At 39.6% G+C, this 24510-nt stretch overlaps 1 protein-coding gene across 2 annotated transcripts in view; it reads left to right on the forward strand.

Moving 5' to 3' along the window:
* The window catches only part of PDE7A (phosphodiesterase 7A), a 130321-nt gene that overhangs the window by 99348 nt on the left and 6463 nt on the right, over nucleotides 1-24510 (forward strand). For both annotated transcript variants that reach the window (XM_048840802.2, XM_048840803.2), the window contains 7 exons: nucleotides 3286-3437; nucleotides 4863-4926; nucleotides 12425-12520; nucleotides 17399-17499; nucleotides 21230-21361; nucleotides 21638-21729; nucleotides 22379-22523. In XM_048840802.2, coding sequence (XP_048696759.1) covers nucleotides 3286-3437; nucleotides 4863-4926; nucleotides 12425-12520; nucleotides 17399-17499; nucleotides 21230-21361; nucleotides 21638-21729; nucleotides 22379-22523 — 782 coding nt within the window. The remainder of the gene's footprint in view (nucleotides 1-3285; nucleotides 3438-4862; nucleotides 4927-12424; nucleotides 12521-17398; nucleotides 17500-21229; nucleotides 21362-21637; nucleotides 21730-22378; nucleotides 22524-24510) is intronic.

Raw genomic sequence — 24510 nt, forward strand, 5'->3', positions numbered from 1 at the left:
AGGTCAAGCCGCAGATCTGCATCAGTGTCTGTAGTGCAGCATGGATATGTTAGTACAGGTGTGAGACTCATGTCCAGCAATTGTAAACATGGGCATACAGTGTACTGTGGTTTCTTAAGCCCAGGCTTGCAAACAGAATCCATGGGCCAGGGTCCCACAGACCTGGATTTACAATGCAGTGTACAATACCCCCAAAGACCCATTTCTGCTGTGCTATCTTTAAATGAATCAAATTATATGGAATTTAAAGGGTAGTACCTCATTTCCCTTACAGATAGCCAAATTGGCTTGTGGTATGACAAGTGTTTTTGTTAACTGTAAATTCTATAGCCAGAACTATGTATGTTGATTAGGAATAATGTTTGAATTACTATATGTGATCTGAATTCTCAGCTTTTTGATGCATAGTATATGTTCTTTTACCAAGGACTATCCTGAAATTCCTGGATTTTGTATTTGAATTTGAGTACTTTTAAGATGGTTATTCTGTGTATATCGCATTCAAGTAAAAGTTGGAGAATTGGTGTTGTGATAGGAGGAGGACGAAGAAGGAGGGGAAAATTTCCCTTATCTGGAAGCTACCTTCCAATAATGGTAAAGGAGGTTTATTCCTCATGCACTAGCATTGCTTCAAGAGATGGGTTACAGGTCTGAGACACAAAATGTGGTGACAGGAAATTTGATTATTAGAAATATTGATAGGTTGATATGTGGTGACAAAGCCAACTGATGACTTGCCTATTGGATATGAAGATATTGGACATCTAGGCAAGCTTCTAGTGAATCCTGAGTAGTAGGTAGTAGTTGAGTAGTTGCAATATGTAGTGACTTAGGGGGATGTAGAAGGGAGGACCTGGAGTCTAAATTTACATTACTAGAAAAAAATGTTTAGTTTCAAGGTTCTGCGGTAGCTATCTGAAATATTTCCAGTTCCATGTGCAGAAGTAGCTTTGAGGAATTCAAGTGTCTTGGTCGTAGTCTGGACTACAAAATTTTACCATGTCTGAAGAAGTTTTCCAACTTTGGAAGTTTAATCACAGTTACTTGATGCAATGATGAATGTCCTTAAACCTTCAGTTTTGTCTGTTATCATGATTGTTAGCAACTGTTCAAATGTAATACTTTAGTGTATAGCAGGCGTAAGTGCATTGATAAGATATGTAAAGAGGAAAGACATTGTGAAACTTATTGGAGAAGGGAGATCTGATACAAAAGCAATGGGCTCCCCCTTTTCCAAGAGGGAACCAGACTGCTGAAACATAAAATAAATGAGGTTTAAAACTTAGATGGTAAGGAAGAAACCTCCCCATGCACAATTACGGAATAATCTATCTATTTGGAGGTTTCTTGTGCTTTCCTCTGAAACATCTAGTACAGTAAGACATGGTACTGTACTTGATAGATGACTAGTCTAAATCAGTATGGTACCTCCTATATTCTTAAACAGCATAATTTTAAAAAAGTAAAAGTAAAACAAGAAAAAGCTGTATTTTAAAAACCCCAAATGTATCATCTTTAAGGCCTTCATAATCAGAAGAAACAACACAGCTCAGTTGTGTTTTTTCCCTGCATGTCTTTAAAATCTTTGTTCTAGAATGTAAGGTGAAAAGAATGTTAGGTTCTGAATATCTGTTGGTCTGCTCACTCTCCTCTGCATCATGACAACTTTAAGAGGTGAAAAGATTTGATTCTCAGACAAATGTGTCTAAAGAGACAAATTACTTTTTAAAAAAGAGGAGCCAAAGATAGAGGATTGAAAGACATGTTTCACTGAAATCATATTTTTGTTTGGGAAAATATGTAGCTTTTTTGTAATTTAAATTCTTTATACTGTTTTGATTCTTAAAAAGTATTTACAAGGATCTGGCACTGGGTTTCAAAGCCACCATAACATATTTGATAAATCAAACTAAACAAGGGTGTATATGATCTTGTAACTTTCTTGGGCTTCAGTAGATTAATAAAATTGACTTTTTAAAGGGCCAGCTTCTACCTTCATTTACAAAATATTGTTAGAATGTTTGATTTTTTAAGAACAAATATTAATCTGCATTGTATCAGTGGTTTCTGAAATTAATCTGTCCACCCTTTGGCAAAGACAAAGGTATAGATTGTAAATTTTGGTTCTTGCTGTTTTGAAGCCTATGTAATTTGGGAATAGGAGTATTAACCCTGAGCTTCTTAAACATGAAATCATTTTATTGATCACTTCTCTGAGAAAAATGACAGTTTCAGTATAAGAATAGTCAACTTTTTCTTAATAGATGAAGCTGCCTGTAGAGGTTTTGTACAAAAGAAACTGAAGGCACAATTTGCCCTTTAAGGTTTAAGGATGAAAATATATAAATCATTTTAGAGAACTTAAGCCATACTTTGATCTTGAAGTTCCTGAAATAAACCACCTGATATCCCTTTTTGGTACATTACACAGTGTAACTGCGGTTGAGGATGAGCAAAAATCAGTTGCTTTACTAAAAGTTATGTTCTAATAAAGGTGGAGTAGAATTCTTGGGCAGTATTTTGGATTGTTCTCTGAAAACAGGCTAGGAATGGTCTCTCTATAGGTTCCATTGTGTTCTGATATGGTACTTTGTTCATATTTTCACTGAGAACATCCCAGGAATAAGTAGAAATTTGGGTGCTTGTTTGGAAAAATTATTTGTTCTAGGTAGCATTTCTCAAGAGCACCTAAGTCGCAGATGCTTTTGAAAAATTAACACAATTTCTAATTATAGGGTCAGAAAGTCTCAAGGTTTTGGTTCTTGTTGTATGTTATTTTTGGACACTCATGGCTTCTTCATATAATGTCATTGAAATCATATCCCACTACATGGCTGTTTACATAGTTCAGTTCCTAGTGTGTAAGTATCTTATAAATGGTTGGTGGCAGTCATTACGTATTTGCACTTGTTGTTTTTGGAAAACATTGTCATTTGCAACACTGTTTTGTGATGGTCCATTTTCAATAGGTCTGCTGTCTAACCTGACAGTGCTGGTGCAACATGTGGTTATTCTTCAGTGTTCCTTAGAATACATTGTATTTTTAGTTAAAAGACATATGACCAGCATAGAGATTATAGATCTATTTCTCTTTACAGTAAGCTTAAATAGGAAACATTTGGTCTGAAACATAGCTCGGGGACTACTTAGTTGATGAGGATGTAGCTATTATAGATGCAACTGTACTTCATCTAATACCGAACACTGGTAAAATATAGTTATAATATTTTTTACACAGATTTTTCTCTTATTTTAAGAAAGACTTTATTTTCTTGTATTTTCTAGCAAATTCTGAAATTGAAGTGTCTGTGTCTGCAAGGAATATCCGAAGATTACTTAGTTTCCAGCGGTACTTGAGATCGTCTCGTTTCTTCCGTGGTATTACTGTTCCAAATTCCTCAAACATTTTAGATGATGATTATAATGGACAAGCAAAGGTGTGTTTTTAAAAATTGTTCCTAATTTTTTATAAGGAAAATTTGAATGCTTTATAACAATACAAATATCTTCCGTACTGTAACAGTATATAAACAGATATGTGCAAGTAAATGTGAGCTTATACTGAGTGTGTACTGTGTCCAAAAAAACCACAACCCAAATAATTTTGCTTCAGGATTATGCAATTTAGCCTGTAAAACCAAAACCAAACCAAACAAACAAACAAAAGAAAGAACGAAAAAAAATAACAGTATGGTAGATGAATCATAGGCAGTGAGGAAGAACAACCTCTGTGCTGGGAGATAGTTTTTGAATATCCACATCTTATGAGGCATTTAATTTTTTGAGAACGACATCTGTTAATTCTCTTTTTATAAAAGCAGCAGATCATATCAAATATGATTGAAATAACAATGGAGGTGGCTAAACTTTAATAGTGTCTTTTGTCAGATACGGTGTTCCAGACAAATACTTTTATGAAACAAACTAGATACACGTCTGCATACAATGCATATTTATTATATACACAGCCTCTTAATCTATTGAGGTGAATGGAAACCCTTTTTATGGATTCTTTTATCATTAATGCAGTTTTTTTCATATTGACCTTTTTTCTGAAGTTAAGAACAAAAATGTTACTTGCGATGAAATGACTATTTTAACAAAATATCTTAGATTTCTGTTTTCTCTGTGCTACTTTAATGGGGGCTTTTTGCCTCTGAGAGTAATCATTTGGAGAGCTTTGTGTGGCTAATAATTTCTGCAGTGCAACTTTGTTGTCCCACATCTGGATATATTGGAACCAATTCTGTCAGATTGCTCCTTTTGTCAAGCCCTTTTAAACATCAATAGTATTTATTTAATGTTGTCATCTTAAAAAAATAGAGCAGTAATTCTGATTCAGTGTGAAACTGGACTGCTCATTGGTTACCAAATAAAAGCTTATTATTCACATGTTGTAAATGAAATGAGCATAAGTTCTCTGTGTTAGGATTCATTTTAGAATTCACTCCAGTTTTGTTTAGGGAGGGACAGGAAAACTCTTGGATTATGCATTTTGGCTCAAATATGTACTGAAGTATCAATCTTGTGACCACTCTTCTTTTAAAACATTTTTCTCTCCCTTGTTTGACCAAAAGGGGAAAGAGCAAAGGTGACTGCCCAGTTCTGTCAAAAAGATATCTAATATTTGAGTTACAGTGATTTTATTTGTAACATTGACAAGTGTTAAACAGTTTGAAACAATATTAGCTAGAAAAACATTCAGACCAAAATGTGGTTTACAAGTGGTAAACCTTTAATCTGTTTTCAATAATAGATGTTAAAATCCACAGCTGGCTTAGAAAGCAATAGCTTTTTTTGTGGGCTGTAATTTGATGCTAATCACATACTGAATGCAAATGTTTGTTTTTATTTGCTTTCAGTGTATGCTGGAGAAAGTTGGAAAATGGAATTTTGATATGTTTCTTTTTGATAGGCTAACAAATGGTAAGTTCACTTTTACTGCAGATATTCTTTTAAGCATGCTGTGCTGTTCTTAGGTAGGTTTCTTTCTACCATAAACTATCCATTAACATTTCACTTCATTTTCTGTGGGGAGGAATCGTACTTCTTGATTATACTTTAAAAAGTACAAATTTATTATCCTAGTGTTGTGACTAATAAAAGGCTTTTGGATAGTTGGCACTTTTAGTTTGAAAGCCTAGACTATGTGACCTGAAATCTAGTCTTAGTTACATTGCAGTAGTATTACTACTTACATCACCATATCCTTGAGTTGGTGTAATATACCCCCTCAAGTGTTTGCTTCATAGCGTAATTATTCTTTTTCTTTATCAAAGATCTTTTAAAACGTTTGAAACTCAACACTTAAAATCTGTGCTGCTTAGTTATAGAAAGCCATTAGTGTATATGGATTATGTCCTCTAGGTGAATTATGCCAAATATGTCTTTTCCCCTGAGGAATTTAGTGTAAAGTTAGAATAGTTACAGTATAATAGAATACAGTATAAAAAGCAGAACTGTGCATTATAGTCAGGAAGCTTTATAGAAGAGATGGGGCTTTAGAAGGTTTTGAAGGAGAGTAGGATTTAGGCATCCATAAAGTGGATCTAGGTGGTGCGCTAGGTATAGGGGCACCATAGAAGAAATAAATAAATCAACAGTGGGCAAAGGAAATGGTTGGAATAGGTGAGTATACAGACTTCAGAGAGCAGAGAGGGTTGGTGGGGGACTGTAGAAAGAGTTGATGGCAGAGAAAAGGTATATTGAAGTTATGGATAGCTTGGTAATTGGAGAGTAGACATGGAGCTTGATGCAAAAGTAGTAAAGCCAATGTAGGGAATCAGGTGGAGATAGGGTAGAGGTAGGGTAAGGTTGTCAGTAGATTGGAGGAAAGCGAGATGGGCATGTGAGAAACCAGCAAGTAGGAGATTATGGTAGACAATAAAATGAAATGGTTAGAGCATGGCTTAACATCTTGTTATACAAATGGAGAGAAAGGGATGAATTTTTAAAATATTGGAAAGGAATTGGTGGTGAAGGAATAGTTGGGGGAAAGAAGGATTGAAGATGACACAAGCTTTCATGTCTGGGAAATAGAAGGAGGGATAGTTGTGATGGTAACAATGATGAAGTAAAGGAGAAGAGGAGAAAGTTTTCGGGGAAAGATGAGCTCTTTCTTAATAATATTTTGTTGTGTTGGGACACCCTAGAGAAATGTGGAACTGGGTTGAAGAAGAATGGCTGGTAGTATATGGGACCACCAAAGAGAAATAGAAGAAAAAAAAGGCCATGGGCAGCAATCTGAGGGACCTTGTCAGAGGGTTAGACCTTGAAAAGAAACATTAAAGAATCAACCCAGCAAGGTCATGGGCAACCCCCAAAGAATAGGATTCTGTCTTTCTTTTGTTGAAGGAAAGGTCTCGGCATCATATTTTATATTTTCATCTAGTGGAAGAAAATCAGTTTACTTTTTATCCATTCTTGTTATGGTTTCATTTGTCTCAAAAGTGAGTCTCATTAAGATAAGGAGCATGAGAGCTTTTTTACATAAGAAAGTTGCATGGGTGTAATTTAAGATGTGAATTTAAATAGATACAGTAACTCCTCACTTAACATTGTAGTTATGTTCCTGAAAAATGCTACTTTAAGCGAAACGATGTTAAGCAAATCTAATTTCCCCATGAGAATTAATGTAAATGGGGGGGTTAGGTTTCATGGAAATTTTTTTTGCCAGACAAAAGACTATATTTTAAATATATATATATATATATATATATATATACACACATATACACAGTGTAAGTTTTAATTAAACAATTTAATACACAGCAATGATGATTGTGAAGCTTGGCTGAGGTGGTGAAGTTGGAGGGTGGAAGAGGGTGGGATATTTCCCAGGCAATGCCTTGCTGCTAAATGATGAACTAACACTCGGCTGAGCCCTCAAAGGTTAACACATTGTTGTTAATGTAGCCTCACACTCTACAAGGCAGCATAAATGGAGAGAGGGGAAGACACGCACCGTGTGTGTGTGTGTGAGAGAAAGAGAGAGAGAGACATGCATTGCCCCTTTAAGTACGCTGAACCCACTCTAAGTACATTGTCTTTTTAAGTACGTCGGCAAGTTGAGACTCCCTCCGTCCTGAGCCCTGTGGTGTTCCCCCCCCCCGCTCTGTGGAGATGGGGGTACAGGAGTGGAGAGAGGGGGACACCTGATATTAGCACCCCTCTTTCCCCCTCCTTGCACTGCAAGCAGGAGGCTCCCAGGAGCAGCTCCAAGGCAGAGGGCAGGAGCAGCACATGGTAGTGGGGGGAGGGACAGATGAACTGCTGGCAATTGATAGCCTGCTGGGCGGTTTCTGCACAAGGAACTTAGGGGAGTGGGGAGCTGATGTGGGGCTGCTGGTCCACGCTGGTTCCAAGCCCCCACTAGTTAGCTCCAGTGGGCTGCTTTTTCTGCAAGAAGTGGACAAAGCAGGTGGCTGCCAAACAATGTTATAAGGGAACATTGTGCAACTTTAAATGAGCATGTTCTCTAATTGATCAGCAACATAACAACGAAACATTAACTGGGACGACTTTAAGTGAGGAGTTACTGTATAGTTAATGTGGTGCAAAAAGCTGTGGCTGTGTCTGCACTTGAGTTAGGTCAACATGAGGCGTGAAAAAACCACGTCCCTGACTGACATAGCTATGTCAACCTAACCCCCAATGTAGATGCAGCTGTGTTGAGAGAAGAATGCTTCCATCAACATAGCTAACTTTGGGGACGTGCTATTCTTACACTGATGGAAAAAACTCTTCCTTTGATATAGGCCAGGTATACATGCAAAAGTTAAATCAGCCCAGCTATATCACTCGGGTGTGAAAAATCCACATCCCTGAGTGATGTAGTTAAGCCAACCTAACCCCCAGCGAGGACAGTGATAGGTGGACAAAAGAATTCTTACATCAACCTAGCTACTCCCTCTTGGGAAGGTGGATTAATTACAGCAATGGGAGAATCCCCCCCATCGCTGTAGTGTCTACAATGAAGCACTACAGCAGCCCAGCTGCAGCTGTGCCAGTGTTATGTTTGAGGTGTAGACTAGTCAATAGACTATGGGGTTCTGTCAGCGTAGCTACACAGACATAGCTATGCTGATATGTAGATGCACACTATGTGATACTCTTACTTTGCTATAAGAATGGTTTACTGCATCTTAGCTCAGAGGTGGGCAAACTACGGTGGCCCATGGGACCGTCCTGCCCAGCCCCTGAGCTCCTAGCCCGGGAGGCTCGCCCCCAGCCCCTCCCCTGCTGTTCCCTCCCCCGCAGCCTCAGCTTACTGTGCCTCGGCGCAATGCTCTGGGTGGCGGGGCTGCGAGCTCCTGGGGAAGCACAGCTGCAGGGCCCGGCCTGACCCGGTGCTCTGTGCTGAGCCGTGGCTTGGCTGGCTCCAGTCGGGCGGTGCGGCTGTAACGCTGCCAGCCACCGGCGCTCCAGGCAGGGCAGTAAGGGAGCAGGGGGGTATTGGATAGAGGGCAGGGGAGTTTGGGGGGTGGTCAGGGGCGTGGATAGGGGTTGGGGCCATCAGAGGGCGGGGAACAGGGGGGTTGAATGGGGGCAGGGGTCCAGGGAGGGGACAGTCAGGAAAGAGAAGGGGAGTTGGATGGGGTGGTGGGGGGCAGTTAGTGGTAGGGGACAGTTAGGGGCGAGGGGTCCGGGGGTGGTCAGGGGACCGAGAACAAGGGAGGTGGGTGGGGCAGGGTTCCCAGGGGGGCCATCAGGGAACAGTGGGGGTTGGATGGGGCATGAGTCAGGGGGTGAGAAGCGGAGGGGGGGTGGGGTCGGATGGGGCGGGGGCCAGGCCATGCCTGGCTGTTCGGGGAGGCACAGCCTCCCCTAACCGGCCCTCCATACAGTTTCAGAAACCTGATGCGGCCCTCAGGCCAGAAAGTTTGCCCGCCCCTGTCTTAGCTTAAATCAGTTAGGAACAGGTTTCACTAAACTGAAACAAGACTTTTATATAGAAACAAGTGTGCACATAGCCTTTTTGGACCACTATATCAGTATCTGTGCAAAAGCAGATTCTGGTTATACCAATACTTTTTTGAGGAGACAAGCCCTAACTGTGCCCCCTATGTCTCATATGGACATGATGGATTGATTTAGTGAATTTAAATTACTTTGATTTAAATCAGTCCACCCTGTTCACATGAGCCATAGGAGGCATAGCAAAGGCTTGTCTACTCAAAGTGATTTGAATAACTGATTTTTAGTTTTCACTTAAATTAGCAAACAGGAAACCTTGATTTAAATAGTCAGTTTTAACCTATTTTTTGCATTTGTACTTGTTAGTTATTTTTCAAAATTGGTATAATTTGTTACTGCTTTTTGCTGACCATTAGGATACACTATATCTACATATATTTGTCTAAGCAATTAGGGAGCTTAACATACAGTTATTCAGTTTTAATTTTTACATTTTATTACATTAGAAAATGGTGAATGATGTTATTTAATAGAAGTTTCATTTTTCACTTGTGATTTTGTGTCAAGCTGCATTTGGGTGGAAATTGGAAATCAATTAAAATGCACAAAATAGCATTTTAGAATTGTTTTATTGAACTAATACAAACAATAAAATGGGCTGGATAAATTAGGAAAAAAGTAAGCTTATCAAAACATGTTTTTGTATTTAAAACTGATTAATTAAACAAAGGAAATGTTATCCGTAGTTAGTGAATTTAAATTATTGTTTCTGATGACCATGTCGTTAAGGGTTTTAGATCTAGTATATCTTACCTACTCACACCTAGTTCTTATTCATAGATTAGAAGAGGAAACCAAGCTTTTGTGGTTTTTCAACTCCCAATTAGTTTCTCAGCTTCAAATGAACTAGTTATTGAACTGAGTTGAATAACCTGAAATGAAGGAAATATTCTCTTTGCCCCTGCAAAAGAGGCTACTGCTATGAAAAGCTGGTTTAACACATCAATAAACTCTGGTTCTTCTTCTAGTGCTCGTTCATGTCCATGCCATTGTAGATGTGTGTACTTACTACATGCTCCGGTGCTGGAAGTTTTTCCCTCGGGGGTATCCGTAGGGGATCGGCTCTGGCGCCCTCTGGAATGGCACCAGCATAAGGGGCGCCACAGGCTCCCCTCTCCCTAGTTCTTTCTTACTGCCAGTGATGGTGCTGAAACATCTCCTTGCCTCGGCGAGCATTCCTTCTCAACTGTGTCTAGTTGTGATTCTCTGTATATAGTTCTTAGGAAGTTTGTATAGTTTATTAGTACCCTTAGTGCATAAGTTAGAAATAGTTAGTTAGTCCCCTATGGGACTTAGCCTAGGGATGGGGCATGCCCCGATCCCCAGACTTCAAGCCTTACTTTGGAGCCCCCATAGACAATATTCTACAACAACAATGACCAGCTGCGGCCCTATCCAGCTGTCCTGCCAAAGATGGTGTTGCACTTCCTTGTTAACCAGGATATCTTCCTACTGGTGTTCTGTCTAGGGCTTAGGGGTCTTCAGCTGCCTTCCTGGGGCATGTTTCTATTCAGGACATCTGCAGGGCTGCAATGTGGTCTTCGGTACACACGTTCACGATGCCATCACCCAGGAAGTCAGAGATGATGCTGGATTTGGCAGAGCTGTGCTGCAATCGACACGTCCATGAATTCCTACCCATCTGGTGGTGCTGCTTGGGAGTCACCTACAATGGAATGAACATGAGCAAGCACTTGAAGAAGAAAAGGCAATTATCTTTCGTAACTGTTGTTCTTCGAGATGTGTTGCTCATGTCCATTCCATGATCCACTCTCCTTCCCCTCTGTCGCAGTTCCGGGAATAAGAAACTCGGGAGAGCGGGGGGGGAAGCCGGCGACGCCCCTTATACCGGTGCATACGTGCATCACTCCAGACGATGCCAGAGCTGGTCCCCTACAGATACCACTGAGGGAAAAATTTCTGGCACCAGTCCATGTGGTGAGCACACATACCTACTATGGAATGGTCATGAGCAACACGTTTCAAAGAACTCCCGTTACGAAATGTAACCGTCTTTTCCATGTGCTTTCACCATTTTATTGTTCTTACTTTCTTTAAACTTTTGGCAGCAAACATTTACTGCTTGAATATATTACTTAAATTTTTGTAGACTCTATTAAAATCATTTAAGTTTAGGCCTTAACATAGGTCGTCAAATTTAGTATTAAATAGGTTTATTTTTAAAATGAAAAGTATATCTAATAAATAAAAATCTGATTTAAAAAAAAATAATTGATTTTTATCCACCCTGGATATGGTGCATTCCCATTCTGTCATCCTGGAAGTCATTTTAGATTAGCAGTCCAGTTCTTTGAAGCTGTATGGGGAGAGTGTTGCACATACATCTTTCGGTGATTTTTCCCATACAAACTGAATACAGCAGAGTACTTCTAGATAAATGCCTCTTAAAGGAATAGACTTCAAAAGAACATCTTGTCCTAGTGTTGGGAATAAGAGCTTTTTGGGGAAGTGGTACCAAAATGACATGCACACATGTGGTGAAGCATGACAATAAGTTATACGGGGTGGGGAACTTTGTGCTTCTGAGTAGAGCACCTAGCACACTGAGTGGCTGTGTAACTGGTTGTTAAAGTGACACTGTCAAAGTAATGACAGGTTTCAGAGTAACAGCTGTGTTAGTCTGTATTTGCAAAAAGAAAAGGAGTACTTGTGGCACCTTAGAGACTAACCAATTTATTTGAGCATAAGCTTTCGTGAGCTGTTGAAGTGAGCTGTAGCTCACAAAAGCTTATGCTCAAATAAATTGGTTAGTCTCTAAGGTGTCAAACTAAATATGCCAAAAACTGATCTTGTTGTCAGTGTTATATGTGTTTAATTTGCAAGCCTTCCTTACTGACTCTGAAATTTAAAAAAAAAAAAAAAAGAAATCAAATATATGATATGGAATATTTCAGCTCCTAGTAAACAAATGATCATAGCAGTTGCTTTGTAGTACTACAAATTTCATAGCAAATGGCACATTTGTATATTCTTTGATTTCTGGTTTCAGCGCGGATTACTTTTGCAAGAAAACACATGTTGGAATAACTAAATGTAAGGTGTTCAACTTGGGGCAGTTGTCAACATTGATTTTTTTTTTGCCTTAATTACCTCTGTGTTCCTTTTCTAAGCAATAAACCTACTTAGGTGGATTGCAGGTTAATTGTTTTTAAAGGTACAGTGCTACTGAAAATGGACTTTTTAATTTTTTTTTTAATATTGAGTGAGACTCCTCATTGCACAGTTTATTGCTGATAGTGGATATATTGAGGATCACTAGGGGAAATTGTTAATGGACTAGACCAATTAATGCTTACAGAATTCTTATACTTTTCAATCTGTTTGCATAACTTTTGAATACAAAAACTTTTAAATAATTTTTCCCTTGTGATGGAAGCGCTAGTTTCATCTTTTTTTAAATGAATTAATATTTGTATTTTATTTTTAGGAAACAGTCTAGTCAGCTTAACCTTCCACCTGTTTAATCTTCATGGACTGATAGAACACTTCCACTTAGATACGATGAAACTTCGTAGATTTTTAGGTAAATATATTATAGTCTTTTGTTAAAGTGAACATTACATCTTAACTCCATTTTAAAAGATACCTTTTGAAGTACTGCTTAGAGTTTAGCAAGAAAGTTTGAACAGTGCTGATTTGAAGCTGGTTCCTATAATGGTAGTATTGTCATACTGTGTGCACTTACAAATTTTGGAAATAGCTTAATTTTAATAATAGAATTAGGGAGGTGAAGGAAAAAAATTTCTGCAAAAATCAGTTACATTAAGTTTGGCAGAAAAAATTGATTTTGCCCAAGAATGTGTGAATTTCATGATGTGTCACAGTTGTATGCAACGGATTATGAAGGCTGAATTTCACATCACAAATGAGGGAAGAGGAGATAGTGAGAATATTATTGAAATATAATATTGGTTTTGACCTTGGTTTCTGAAAAGAAACATAGTTTGTCTTTATCTAACCTGTAGTTATCGCCAGTTCAGAAGTACCAGTTGCTGAACCCATTTCTGCTCAGGTCTTTTTAGTAGTATAGAAAAGGATCCCATCTTGCTCCACTGATGTAGGAATTAATGCTACTTTCTTAAAGTTGTACAGGGATGTTTGGGACCTTCATGAGGTGATGCTGTATTGTGTATCCTTGGAGAAAGGTGTAAATTAATGTTACTTTTATTTGACAATGGGAGAGCAGCTCTGTTTAATTGTTTATGGACTTGTATTTCTGTATCCTAATGTCCTTGACACAGCCCCTGGAATGAGATGGTTCCTTCTTGTTTTTGCACAAGAGTCACCGTGTGGTGCAACATCTCACTTGTCAGTGATGTCCTGGGATGCCTTTACCACGACTTGTTGCACCAAGACCAAAGACTCATCCCTCACATTGCCTGTTTTCCCCTATATCCTCCAACTTAGTCTGAAGGAAAGACTAATTCTTGATTGAGCCAGGAGAAGCAGCTCTCTGTTCCCTTTGGGAGGTTTTCTCAGGAGGCTCGATCTGTTTGATACAAAGCATGTTTTTGTGGTTATGAAGTTTGAAAAAGCAAGGATAAATGGGACTCAGAGGATTTTTCCCCTCCCCCAGACAGAAAGGACAGGAAGGAGTCCAGTCTGTTCATCAGTCTGTTCAAATTAAATCTCTGCTTTACAAGTTCCCTAGCAGTTCCTCCTAATAAACGACTGATTTCTCCTTAAGTGGATTCAGGGTCTGTGGTCGAAACAAACACATCAGCTGTCCTCAAAAACCTGTAGACTGGAAAGTGAAGAGAGTATCTAGGCGAACGTCTGATTTTAGGCTGTCCAGTTCGTCACTGTGACAAACTGTTTGTCTTGTCTCCTTGGTCATCCCCTGGTTATCTGAGGTTCAGCTAGGGAGGGGACTTTATTTCATTTTTAAAATCAGTTTGGAATAACCTATCTAAATGTCTTCAGGTAATCAGTAACCTCAGCCACATAGTCCAAGATTCTCTTGGGTCATCTGCCAACATATTCAACAGCTCCATAGTTGTCAGGAGGGCTGTCTGAGTTAGGCTGTTATTGGGGAGAAAGACAAGCTTTTCTAGCATGGAATGGCTCCCCTCCCTTCCAAGGATATTCCCACTTTTTAGAGTCTTCCTTAATTCTATCCTAGCATATCTGGATAGTGAGAAAATATTCTAATTATAGCTGCTGACAAGATGAACCAAATCCAGTCTTGGATGCAGCTTCCAGGAAGAGGCCTTCCTCTTCTGGCTGTTCCCTAGGCCAATTTCCAGAAGGTTGCAATTTTTTTAGAAACCAAAAGACCGTTCAGATTGTTTCAGTCCTCTCCCAAGATCATTTCTGATTACTTGAGGTCACTCCAAGGTTTTACCTCCAGTGTCCATTTTTTCAGTCCCACTGGGCTCTCAGCATTTCAGGCATATGGGTGCTCTCTGTGGTACCTAGAAACTACTTTGAGATCTTCTGTCTCCCCCATTCTCCTGTTTGCAAATTCATCTCCAGACTCTAGCTTCATCAGTCAGAGAAGACACATATCAAATGTGTTGTCAGACCACTGTTTCTCCGGAAATGGAACCATGACCCTTTTTTTTTCAAATAACAAGTGTGTTACCCTAGGATCGTTGCAATAATCAGTAAGTTGAGGTGAGTGGGGGAGGATTTGAGACTTCAAGTGGCTGAACCAGTTTATGAAGCAGCAGAAATTCTGGATGGAGACATTCTGAACTGCCCTCTCATCCATGGAGATGGGGTATGGGTGGCCATCTAAATGGGAGCATTATGTTGTCTTGCTAGATAAGAGTAACAGAAATAAACATTTTTGTCTCCTGTGTGAGGTGTTAATTTGTGCAAAACAGTCATAACCTGTATTTGCTTCCAATCTTTTGACATTACATAAGCCCTGAGAACGTTCACCAGTCATGGTACCAGTTACAACTGCATTCAGGGAACAGGACTTGATGATAGGACACTGAATGATCCTGGCAGGTACCAGGGAAAGGCAGTGGGATTTCTGCATCAACAACTCAATCCACTTCAAAGCCTCTCACCTCCTGTGTGTTCAGAATGCTCTGAGAAACCGCTTAAGTAGATTGTTCAACAGTCGCCTTGAGTGGTCTCTTTGTCCAGATATGGCCAGGTTCATTTTCCAGTGGTGGGATATACCACTGATAGACCAGTTTGCTACAAAAATCAATAGGAAGTGTCACCAGTTTTGTTTTCAAGCAGGTCACCGCCCTAGGTCTCTGATGGATGTTTCTCTCTGCCTTAGTCAGACAGACTCCTGTATGCATTTCCTCCAGGTCCACTCGACTTAAGCTGACAGCTCTGCCGTGTCTGTGGCAACATTGGTTTTCCACTCTAACTCTTTCACACAGAGCTCATCTAATACTGACTGATCTCCAAGAACATGATTGCCTCCTCCACCCCAATCTGCAGGGCCTGAGAACCTTGAAGCTGCATGGTGAACTCAAAGAAATTTGTTTAAAGGAGGTCAACGATGTGCTTTTAAGTAATGGAAAACCTTCTATGAGGTATAGTTACTAGCAAAGTGGAAGAGATTCTCCATCTGGTTACAGCAGAAAGGCATTTCCTTGGTCCAGGCTCTGATCCATCATGTGTTGGACATCTGTTTTACCTGAAGCAACAAGGTCTTGCCATTAGTTCTGTCAAAGTCCATTTGGCAGATGTCTTGGAGTTCTACCCACCAGTTGACAACCACCCTAATGGATCCTCGTTTGAATCATTGGCAACTTGTTCATTACTTCATCTCTCCATGAAGGTGGCATTTTTGGTCTCAATCTCCTCATCCAGGAGAGCTCTGGTTTCTGAACCTCCATATACGGTCTTCTACAAGGACAAGGTTTATTTGTGTCCTCATCTGAAGTGAGTCACCAATGTGGTGTCTCACTTTCATATTAATCAGGCTATATATTTACCAACTTCCTTCCCTAAACCTCGTAATCATAGTGATGAGGAGACACTCCACACACTGTACTTCAGAAGAGCATTAAGCTTTTTACCTGGCCAAAACTAAACAATTTAGGTCGTTGTCACAGCTGTGGCAATTGTGGACAGAATGAAGAGCTTTCCAGTCTATTTTCAGAGGATTTTGTTGTGGCTTTCCACTTGCATTTGTTTGTGTTCTGACTTGGCTAGTATAACTCCACAGAGTAGGGTGTTAACACATGCAACAAGATCTCATGCAGCCTTTGGGGCCCAGGTGATTATTCTGGACATTTGCAAAGTACTGATTTGGTCTTCAGTACACACCTTTGCTTCACATCATGTCATCTTTCAGTGTTCTACAGATTATGCCACTTTTGGGCATGTGGTCCTGCAATCCTTATCTTGGTAGACTCTGATCTCACTGCCAGATCAAACAGCTTCTGAATGAAATGGAAGGGACATGTTGTAATCACTTGAAGAGAAAACAGTTACTAGCCTATTCTGTAATGGTTGTTCCTTGAGATGTGTTACATATGTCCATTCCACAACCCACTCTCCTTTCTATTTCTATCAGACTCTGTCTGGCGAGAGGGACTGAGGAGGTGGCTCTTTATACCTTCATGTGATGGCACGAGGTAACAGAGGGCTTGTGCTGCCCCAGTTGGTTACCGTTAAGGGAAAAATCTCCAACAGGTGCGTGCGCACCCAGTGCACAGTTGAAGTGAAATTATAGAATAGATTACTAACCATTTTTGTTTGTTTGTTTATTTGCTATAAACTAGTTCCCTTGTACTGATTCCACTCAAGTGACCTTCCACATATTGTAATTGCAGTGCTTAAGGAAAGCAAGAAGGACTTGGAAAGGCAAGCGAAGACAACAGTCTGGTTCATATGGGGCTAGTGGCTGGACAGTGGTCAGGAAGGAAAGACTTCTTCACATGTACTGAAACTAAAAGCAGAACAGCTAGCTCTTCTGTCCCTGATGGGTTGCTGTAGGGTACCATTTTCTGATCAAGGCCCACCAGTGTGATGCGTGGATTGCCTAAATTATCTATGAGGGACACAAAAGATTAGCAGAGGTGTCAGCCCTGCTGTTCTGATTAATAGAATCAACTTCCATATGTGTGTTCCAGGTTGCCTCAACGTTCAAGCAGACTGGTTGAGTCTCTCTCTCTAGAGAGAGACTCCTGCTAAGGAGGTGGTTGCTCAGTAAGATCATAATATTCCAGATCATAACATTGTGATCAAAGTTGAATAACTTGATCTCCAGGATGACTTTATACTAAAACTTGTGTTAGCTTAAAAAATATTGTGTGACCACATAAAACCTTTGTGTGAGAGTACTGGAGATGGTTCTACTTAAACAAATTTGATATGTGAACTTTATATGTCTTATCAAAAATGTCAATTTGTGATATTTATATTGTTTTCTTTTTTAAATTGCCATTTTAATTAAACCCAGATGTTTGTTTTCTTTATATAGTTATGGTTCAAGAAGATTATCATAGTCAAAACCCTTATCATAATGCAGTTCATGCTGCTGATGTGACTCAGGCCATGCACTGTTATTTAAAAGAACCTAAGGTAGGATATACAAATTTGTTTTACATAACGTGTAAAGGTACAAATATAATGTTTGTATTTTCTTAATGTTCCTTAAAACCATAAAGATTTTAAGCTACTGGGAAAAAAACCTCTGCTCCAAGAATTATGCACGTCATTGAGTCAGAAGCTGGCAGTAGAGACCCAAATAACTCAGTTTTTCAAAAGCTGATATATCACTTATGCTTAGTTCACCTTGGATACTAATGAACAAAGCTCCTCTGCCAGATGCAGGTTGTAGCAGTGTACAAGAGTTGTCTGTCCTTTCTTCTTTCGGAAAGGGCCATTGTGAAAGGGAGATACCTAGCAGAGAGAGTTCTACATAAGGAGCTGAGCAAAGCTAACAATTGTCAGAGGTAACTTTAATTGCTGGTACTCTGGTATAGGCTACACACTAGACAGGAAACTTCAGGGAAAAATGCTACTTTCTGATTAGATTAGAGAAGTCCCATGATGTACTGTAGCCAGCTGGAAACCAGCTATCTAGTTCAACACTGATTTTTTTTTATCGGTTTGGTTTATTCTTGTAGAGTAATAGTGGTCTGCACTACTCTTGCATAGTGTCTGGTCTAAGATCTCAAAGAACTTACAAATATTAATTAAATAAAGTTTGTAATGTTCTGGGAGGTAGGTAAGTATTTTATTTATATTTTTGTCATGCCTAGAGATCTCAATTAAGAGTGGGGCCCTGTTGTACTAGAATCATAGAATATAAGGGTTGGAAGGGACCCCAGAAGGTCATCTAGTCCAACCCCCTGCTTGAAGCAGGACCAATTCCCAGTTAAATCATCCCAGCCAGGGCTTTGTCAAGCCTGACCTTAAAAACCTCTGAGGAAGGAGGTTACCACCTCCCTAGGTAACGCATTCCAGTGTTTCACCACCCTCTTAGTGAAAAAGTTTTTCCTAATATCCAATCTAAACCTCCCCCACTGCAGCTTGAGACCATTACTCCTCGTTCTGTCATCTGCTACCATTGAGAACAGTCTAGAGCCATCCTCTTTGGAACCCCCTTTCAGGTAGTTGAAAGCAGCTATCAAATCCCCCCTCATTCTTCTCTTCTGCAGACTAAACAATCCCAGCTCCCTCAGCCTCTCCTCATAACTCATGTGTTCCAGACCCCTAATCATTTTTGTTGCCCTTCGCTGGACTCTCTCCAATTTATCCACATCCTTCTTGAAGTGTGGGGCCCAAAACTGGACACAGTACTCCAGATGAGGCCTCACCAATGTCGAATAGAGGGGAACGATCACGTCCCTCGATCTGCTCGCTATGCCCCTACTTATACATCCCAAAATGCCATTGGCCTTCTTGGCAACAAGGGCACACTGCTGACTCATATCCAGCTTCTCGTCCACTGTCACCCCTAGGTCCTTTTCCGCAGAACTGCTGCCTAGCCATTCGGTCCCTAGTCTGTAGCTGTGCATTGGGTTCTTCCGTCCTAAGTGCAGGACCCTGCACTTATCCATATTGAACCTCATCAGATTTCTTTTGGCCCAATCCTTCAATTTGTCTAGGTCCTTCTGTATTCTATCCCTCCCTTCCAGCGTATCTACCACTCCTCCCAGTTTAGTATCATCCGCAAATTTGCTGAGAGTGCAATCCACACCATCCTCCAGATCATTTATGAAGATATTGAACAAAACCGGCCCCAGGACCGACCCTTGGGGCACTCCACTTGATACCGGCTGCCAACTAGACATGGAGCCATTGATCACTACCCGTTGAGCCCGACAATCTAGCCAGCTTTCTACCCACCTTATAGTGCATTCTTCCAGCCCATACTTCCTTAACTTGCTGACAAGAATACTGTGGGAGACCGTGTCAAAAGCTTTGCTAGGGTGCTATATGATCACATAGTAGGAAACAGTACCTACCCTGATTAGCTAAACTGTCTGAAGCTTCAAGGTGGCAATCATTTGCCTGCATGCTATCTATAACATTGCATTAAGGTTGGTGGGACTCCATACAAGATTGAGGCCTCTCATATGAGACAAGATGCAACACATGACTTGACAACCAAAAGGAGGGAGGAAGATGAGGGTCATGAAAATAAGATCATGCAGTTATATATTTAGCCATTCACAGCTAGGTGCTTTCTGGAGGTAACAAATTTTGTTTTACAAAGGATTCAGGTGTTATCCCCTTCTGTAGGTGACCATATTTTCAAAATGAAAAAGTGAAATCCTTTTGTGGTGACACTTTCTAGGGTTGTGAAATATTCATACAACACTGCACTTTTGTGGGATGGTGGGGAGGGCAGGGAAGAGGGTGTTCTTGAGTCATTACTCCCAACTTCTGATTCAACAATGACATGCATATTTCTTGAAGTGGAGGATTTTTCCAGCAGGTCAGTGTTCTAAAATACCTCATCATGAAACACTGGACAAGCGTCATAAGCACTGAGCAAAAGAAAAGCTTTGATAATGTCCACATTATGACTTTTCACTCCTCCAAATGCTGTTTATCACTCCAAACACTTATTCCCCTGAACTATTTGTTAGTGGTAAAAAGAGAAAATTCTATTTGGTTCAGAAATATATCTCTGTCATTTAGCAAAATGAAAAAAAAAATCAGCTATCCCAGAAATTTCCAGGGACACCCCGGGCAGCGTAAAAAAAAATTTAATTGCCATGGCCACAGAAATCTTTCCTTACCCAAACTGCCAACCCCAGTTAACAGTCACTGATGGTATCACAGATTCCTGGGCTGGTCAGTAAACTAGCATCTGAATTTTTTGTTGGTCTTCCAGCAGTCAGGTGGCTTGGCACAGGTTTTTCTTGTTGGTATAATGGTAAATAAGTGTTATTAATGCATGGTTATCAAGTGATGCATTACCACTAATGATGATTTGAATTCAAACAGCTTTATACCAGGGTACATTGGTAGCTTATCATTGGTCTGCCCATATATGCACTTTGTCATCTCTTTTCTACCCTGTTCCTTCTTTTTTGTTTTCCCTGTGAAAAGCTCTTTGTTGCGGGACTCTGAAATTTGAGAGCTTACTGGGTGCCGTTCTCTATTTCCCTACCCTTCTCCCCTTTTTTTCCCAATAGGGGTAGGAAATGGGATTGTGACAGAAGATGGAAACTACCCAGTGAACAGTTCTGACAATATCTGAGGCATATAGAGCCTTAACTTGCTTAAATAAAAAACATCTTATGTTGAAATGATATTATCTGCATTAAAACTAGAGGAGAAATAGCAGGACCTTTTGCTGACCGTGTACACATTAAGATCGGCTCGGAAGATGAGTTGGACAACTAACTTGAAGAAATAACCTCTTTCAAGGATTTTTAATTTAAACAGGAATTTTGAAATACTCTCTGGTTGATAATGGAGTAGCTAACAATTTGAGTGACAGCTCTAGCTATCATAAATATTTAAATAGTTATTGTGTCTATCTAGATATTATCGACGAGGTCGGATGAAATTGATTTGAGCCTTTAACTCCTGTAGGGTAATTACTCCTGGATTGCCTTGTACAATGGTTGCTATTAAACTTTTTTTAAAAGTTCTACTAGTACCCTCACCTCCTTCTCTGCATTCACCTTTCTGTTATGGTGCTCTTCCTTCAAAGCACTATGTGAAAGATGAAATTGAATGGTCATTTTTGGGACCTTTTTCCAGGGACTGAATGCTAGCTATGAAAAGCCAATCAGAATTTTTTCACCTGTGAATGTTCCCATGAATAATACTGTTACATTTATTACAGCTTTCCAAGTCTCTCACTCCATGGGATGTTCTGCTCAGTTTAATTGCAGCTGCCACACATGATTTGGATCATCCAGGTGTTAATCAGCCTTTCCTTATTAAAACAAACCATTACTTAGCAACTTTATATAAGGTAAGTGAAAATATCATACTTATCAGAACCAGGTTTGAGTATCTTTTCAGTATAGAATTATATTAACAGTGAAATTGCTAATGTACTCACTTAATAGTAGACTTGAACCTGGGATTTTTGTCCCATTGAGTGAAAACAATAAATACAAGCTATTAATGTAATAGAAGTATTAAAAAGTTTGAAAATCATGAACCTTTTTAAGAGGCATATAGACTGTAGTGTAAAACTAATAAAGTCTTTTAAAGTGACACCAGTAATTTTGTTTATGTTTTGCAGAATATCTCAGTATTAGAAAACCACCACTGGAGATCAGCAGTAGGGTTGTTGAGAGAGTCTGGTTTATTTGCACATATGTCATTAGAAAACAGGTCTGTATTTTTTATACAGAGAGTGTACACTATATGAAGTTACACACAATGTATTATCCATGGCATCAGACAACTTTGTAAACAAGTGTTCTGTTAAAATATTACATAGCAATTCATAATCCTAGCTGAATATTCAGATCAATTTGAAGATTTAATGAGTAGTATGAGCCTCGCAGGAACAGTTAATTATTCAGTATACAACTTGGAAACTAGTATTTATTGTGAAAACTGTGTGATGGAAGTGTATTCATTATACAAACATTTGATTAGATTGAAAGAAAATATTGACTGACTAGTAAGAGATAATTGTATTTTGTGACCTAAACAGTAACTCATGATCTGTATTTTTAAATTGCAGCTCTTTTCATCTTCTTTAACAATAGCTAGAATTTAGCTTAAAAATATATGCAGTAAGTTTCTCTCTTCCTGAGAGCTACCTGTGAAATGTCAGAGTATTTTTATAAATATTGTAGTTTTTAAAAATTTTATATAAACATTTGAAAGTGCTGCACTTACAGCCATCATGGCTTACAGTTTATTTATACATTCATATACAGTTGCTGCATTCAACTTAAACGTGTAAATATGATGCTTTAATTTTTTTCCTCATATTTTCGTGCCTTTGGGTGTTTTATATCACTAATTTCAGGCAGCTGATGGAAAGCCAGATAGGTGCTCTCATTCTTGCTACAGACATAAGTCGGCAAAATGAATACCTGTCCCTGTTTAGAACCCATTTGGACAGAGGAGACCTATGTTTAGAGGAGGCAAGCCATCGCCACTTCATTTTACAGGTGACTGTTTTGAAACTTCCATACTATTCAGAAGTAAATTGCTTCAAATATCATACTTTTTTTTCCTCCCAGGAAAATGGTCTTCAGCTGCCATGGGTGACCAGTGAAGAGGGGATGTTTTTATTCTTTAGTTGTTTAGATCTTGTAAAATGTCAGGTTGACAGCACTGGAAATTAAGCTCTTATATTTGTTTACAGAAGAGGTGCAGCACAAGTGACCAGTATTTTCCTTATGCTGTTCTGCCAGTGCATATCACCTTCTTCTGGAGGGACCATCTTCAGGGTCAAGAGGGTATTTCTGTCTTGATGCATCATCTTCAATTCTTTCTCTCTGCAGAGAGACTGCCAAGAAGGGCACCGACTGAGATGTTAACTTTCAAAGTAGAAAATGTTGCTGTGCTAGAACAGAAAGTTACTGACCTCACTCTTTCGACCTATTTGAAGCAGCTTATTTTCACGGATAATTTAAAAAACCTCGGTAGGCAGTAACACACCATAGGTGGTTCCTCCTTCACTGCCATACAGTCTGGATGACAACCGGTCAAAATTCAGGATTTCTGCCTCTAAACGAGAAGGCAGCAGGAAGGCGACCTCTGCGACTGCTTTCTGGTTGCCATTTTGATGAGTTTTTACTACAGGCTTACAGAGGATCCATGAACCACTGAGAATGTTAAAGACAAAACTTCAGGAAAAAATACCACTTCTTTGTTAGCAGTCAGTTGACATAATTTATGCTTAGTGTGTGCTAGGCCTGCTTACACAATGAAATGGAGTACCAGCAAGTCCTGCTGAGGCTCCCCAAGATCCTCACTCTGTAGAGGGTAAAACCAGCCCTTTCTGCCTGCACATGTTAGAGAGGAGCTTGCTCAATGAGCAGAGGGAGGCACAGATGAATCAGAAACGGAGGAGGGGGAATTAGAAATGGAGGTAAAGGTTTTCAGTCTGTCACTGATCCCAGCAGGCAGAAACTGGGTTAACAAATCTTTCAATGAGGTTCAAGTTTTTTGCTCCTCCCTCTAAAGAAAATTCCTAAGAGACTGGTTAAGACTGTTTTATAGTTAGCTTTGGGTCCCTTAGGCAATACTCTAAAGTATATTGTGGGGTATTGCTGTGCTGTTATGAACCCTTGGTTTGTGCTGTCAGATACTTCTCAACAGGGAGGTGTACAGAAGGCTAAAACACTTCCTTTGAGAAAGAGGGACATTAAACTGGAGGGAGGACCCTCTTAAAGAATGCAGAAATCCTGTAATTTCAGATTGGTCATCCTGTCTACAAAAGTACGAACCCAGGGTTTGAACTGTCCCAACCAAGCCATAAACAATACATTTTCTGTTAAGTGGGGATTTATATTTTGTTTTTCAAAAATAAGTAATGCAAGGAAGTAAACTGAACTATACTAACTCAATCCTACTAGGATCTCTGGCATTGAAACTATGCTATTAGTTAATTCTTTAAAATGTCTTATTGCAGTTATAAAATGGGGAGCAGGGATGTTAACTGGCTTTGAAATAGTGTTTTCCTAACAGCTAACTTAATTTTTGGTTAGAGTTAATTAAAATAAATACCGTTTTGCCATTTTATTTCGTATATAAATGTCTTTGTATTGAATGCTCTGTATACAGTGCCTTTGAGAGGTACTTTGTATTTAACTCTCATTCACTTTGTCCAGGATAGAAGTCTGTTTGCCTTCAGTTTTACTTAGCTCTGTTCTGACCTCTTATAATTCTCAAAGTAGCATTCTGTTAGCGAAGTCTAAGATTTTGTCACTGATCTTATTAGCAAAAGTCACGGACAGGTCACGGGCAAAACAGAAAAAGTCACAGAAGCCGTAACCTGTCCCTAACTTTTACTAAAAATATCTCTGACAAAACGTGGATCTGCGGATCCCCACACTACTTCAAGTGGGGAAGCTGCAGGGACTAGGAGCTGCCTGTAGCAGCTGGGATTCCCTGCCACCCACGGGGGCCAGGAGCTTGGGCTCCTTCTTA

This window comes from Caretta caretta, chromosome 2 (assembly GCF_965140235.1).
Source record: "Caretta caretta isolate rCarCar2 chromosome 2, rCarCar1.hap1, whole genome shotgun sequence".
Lineage (NCBI taxonomy): Eukaryota > Metazoa > Chordata > Testudines > Cheloniidae > Caretta > Caretta caretta.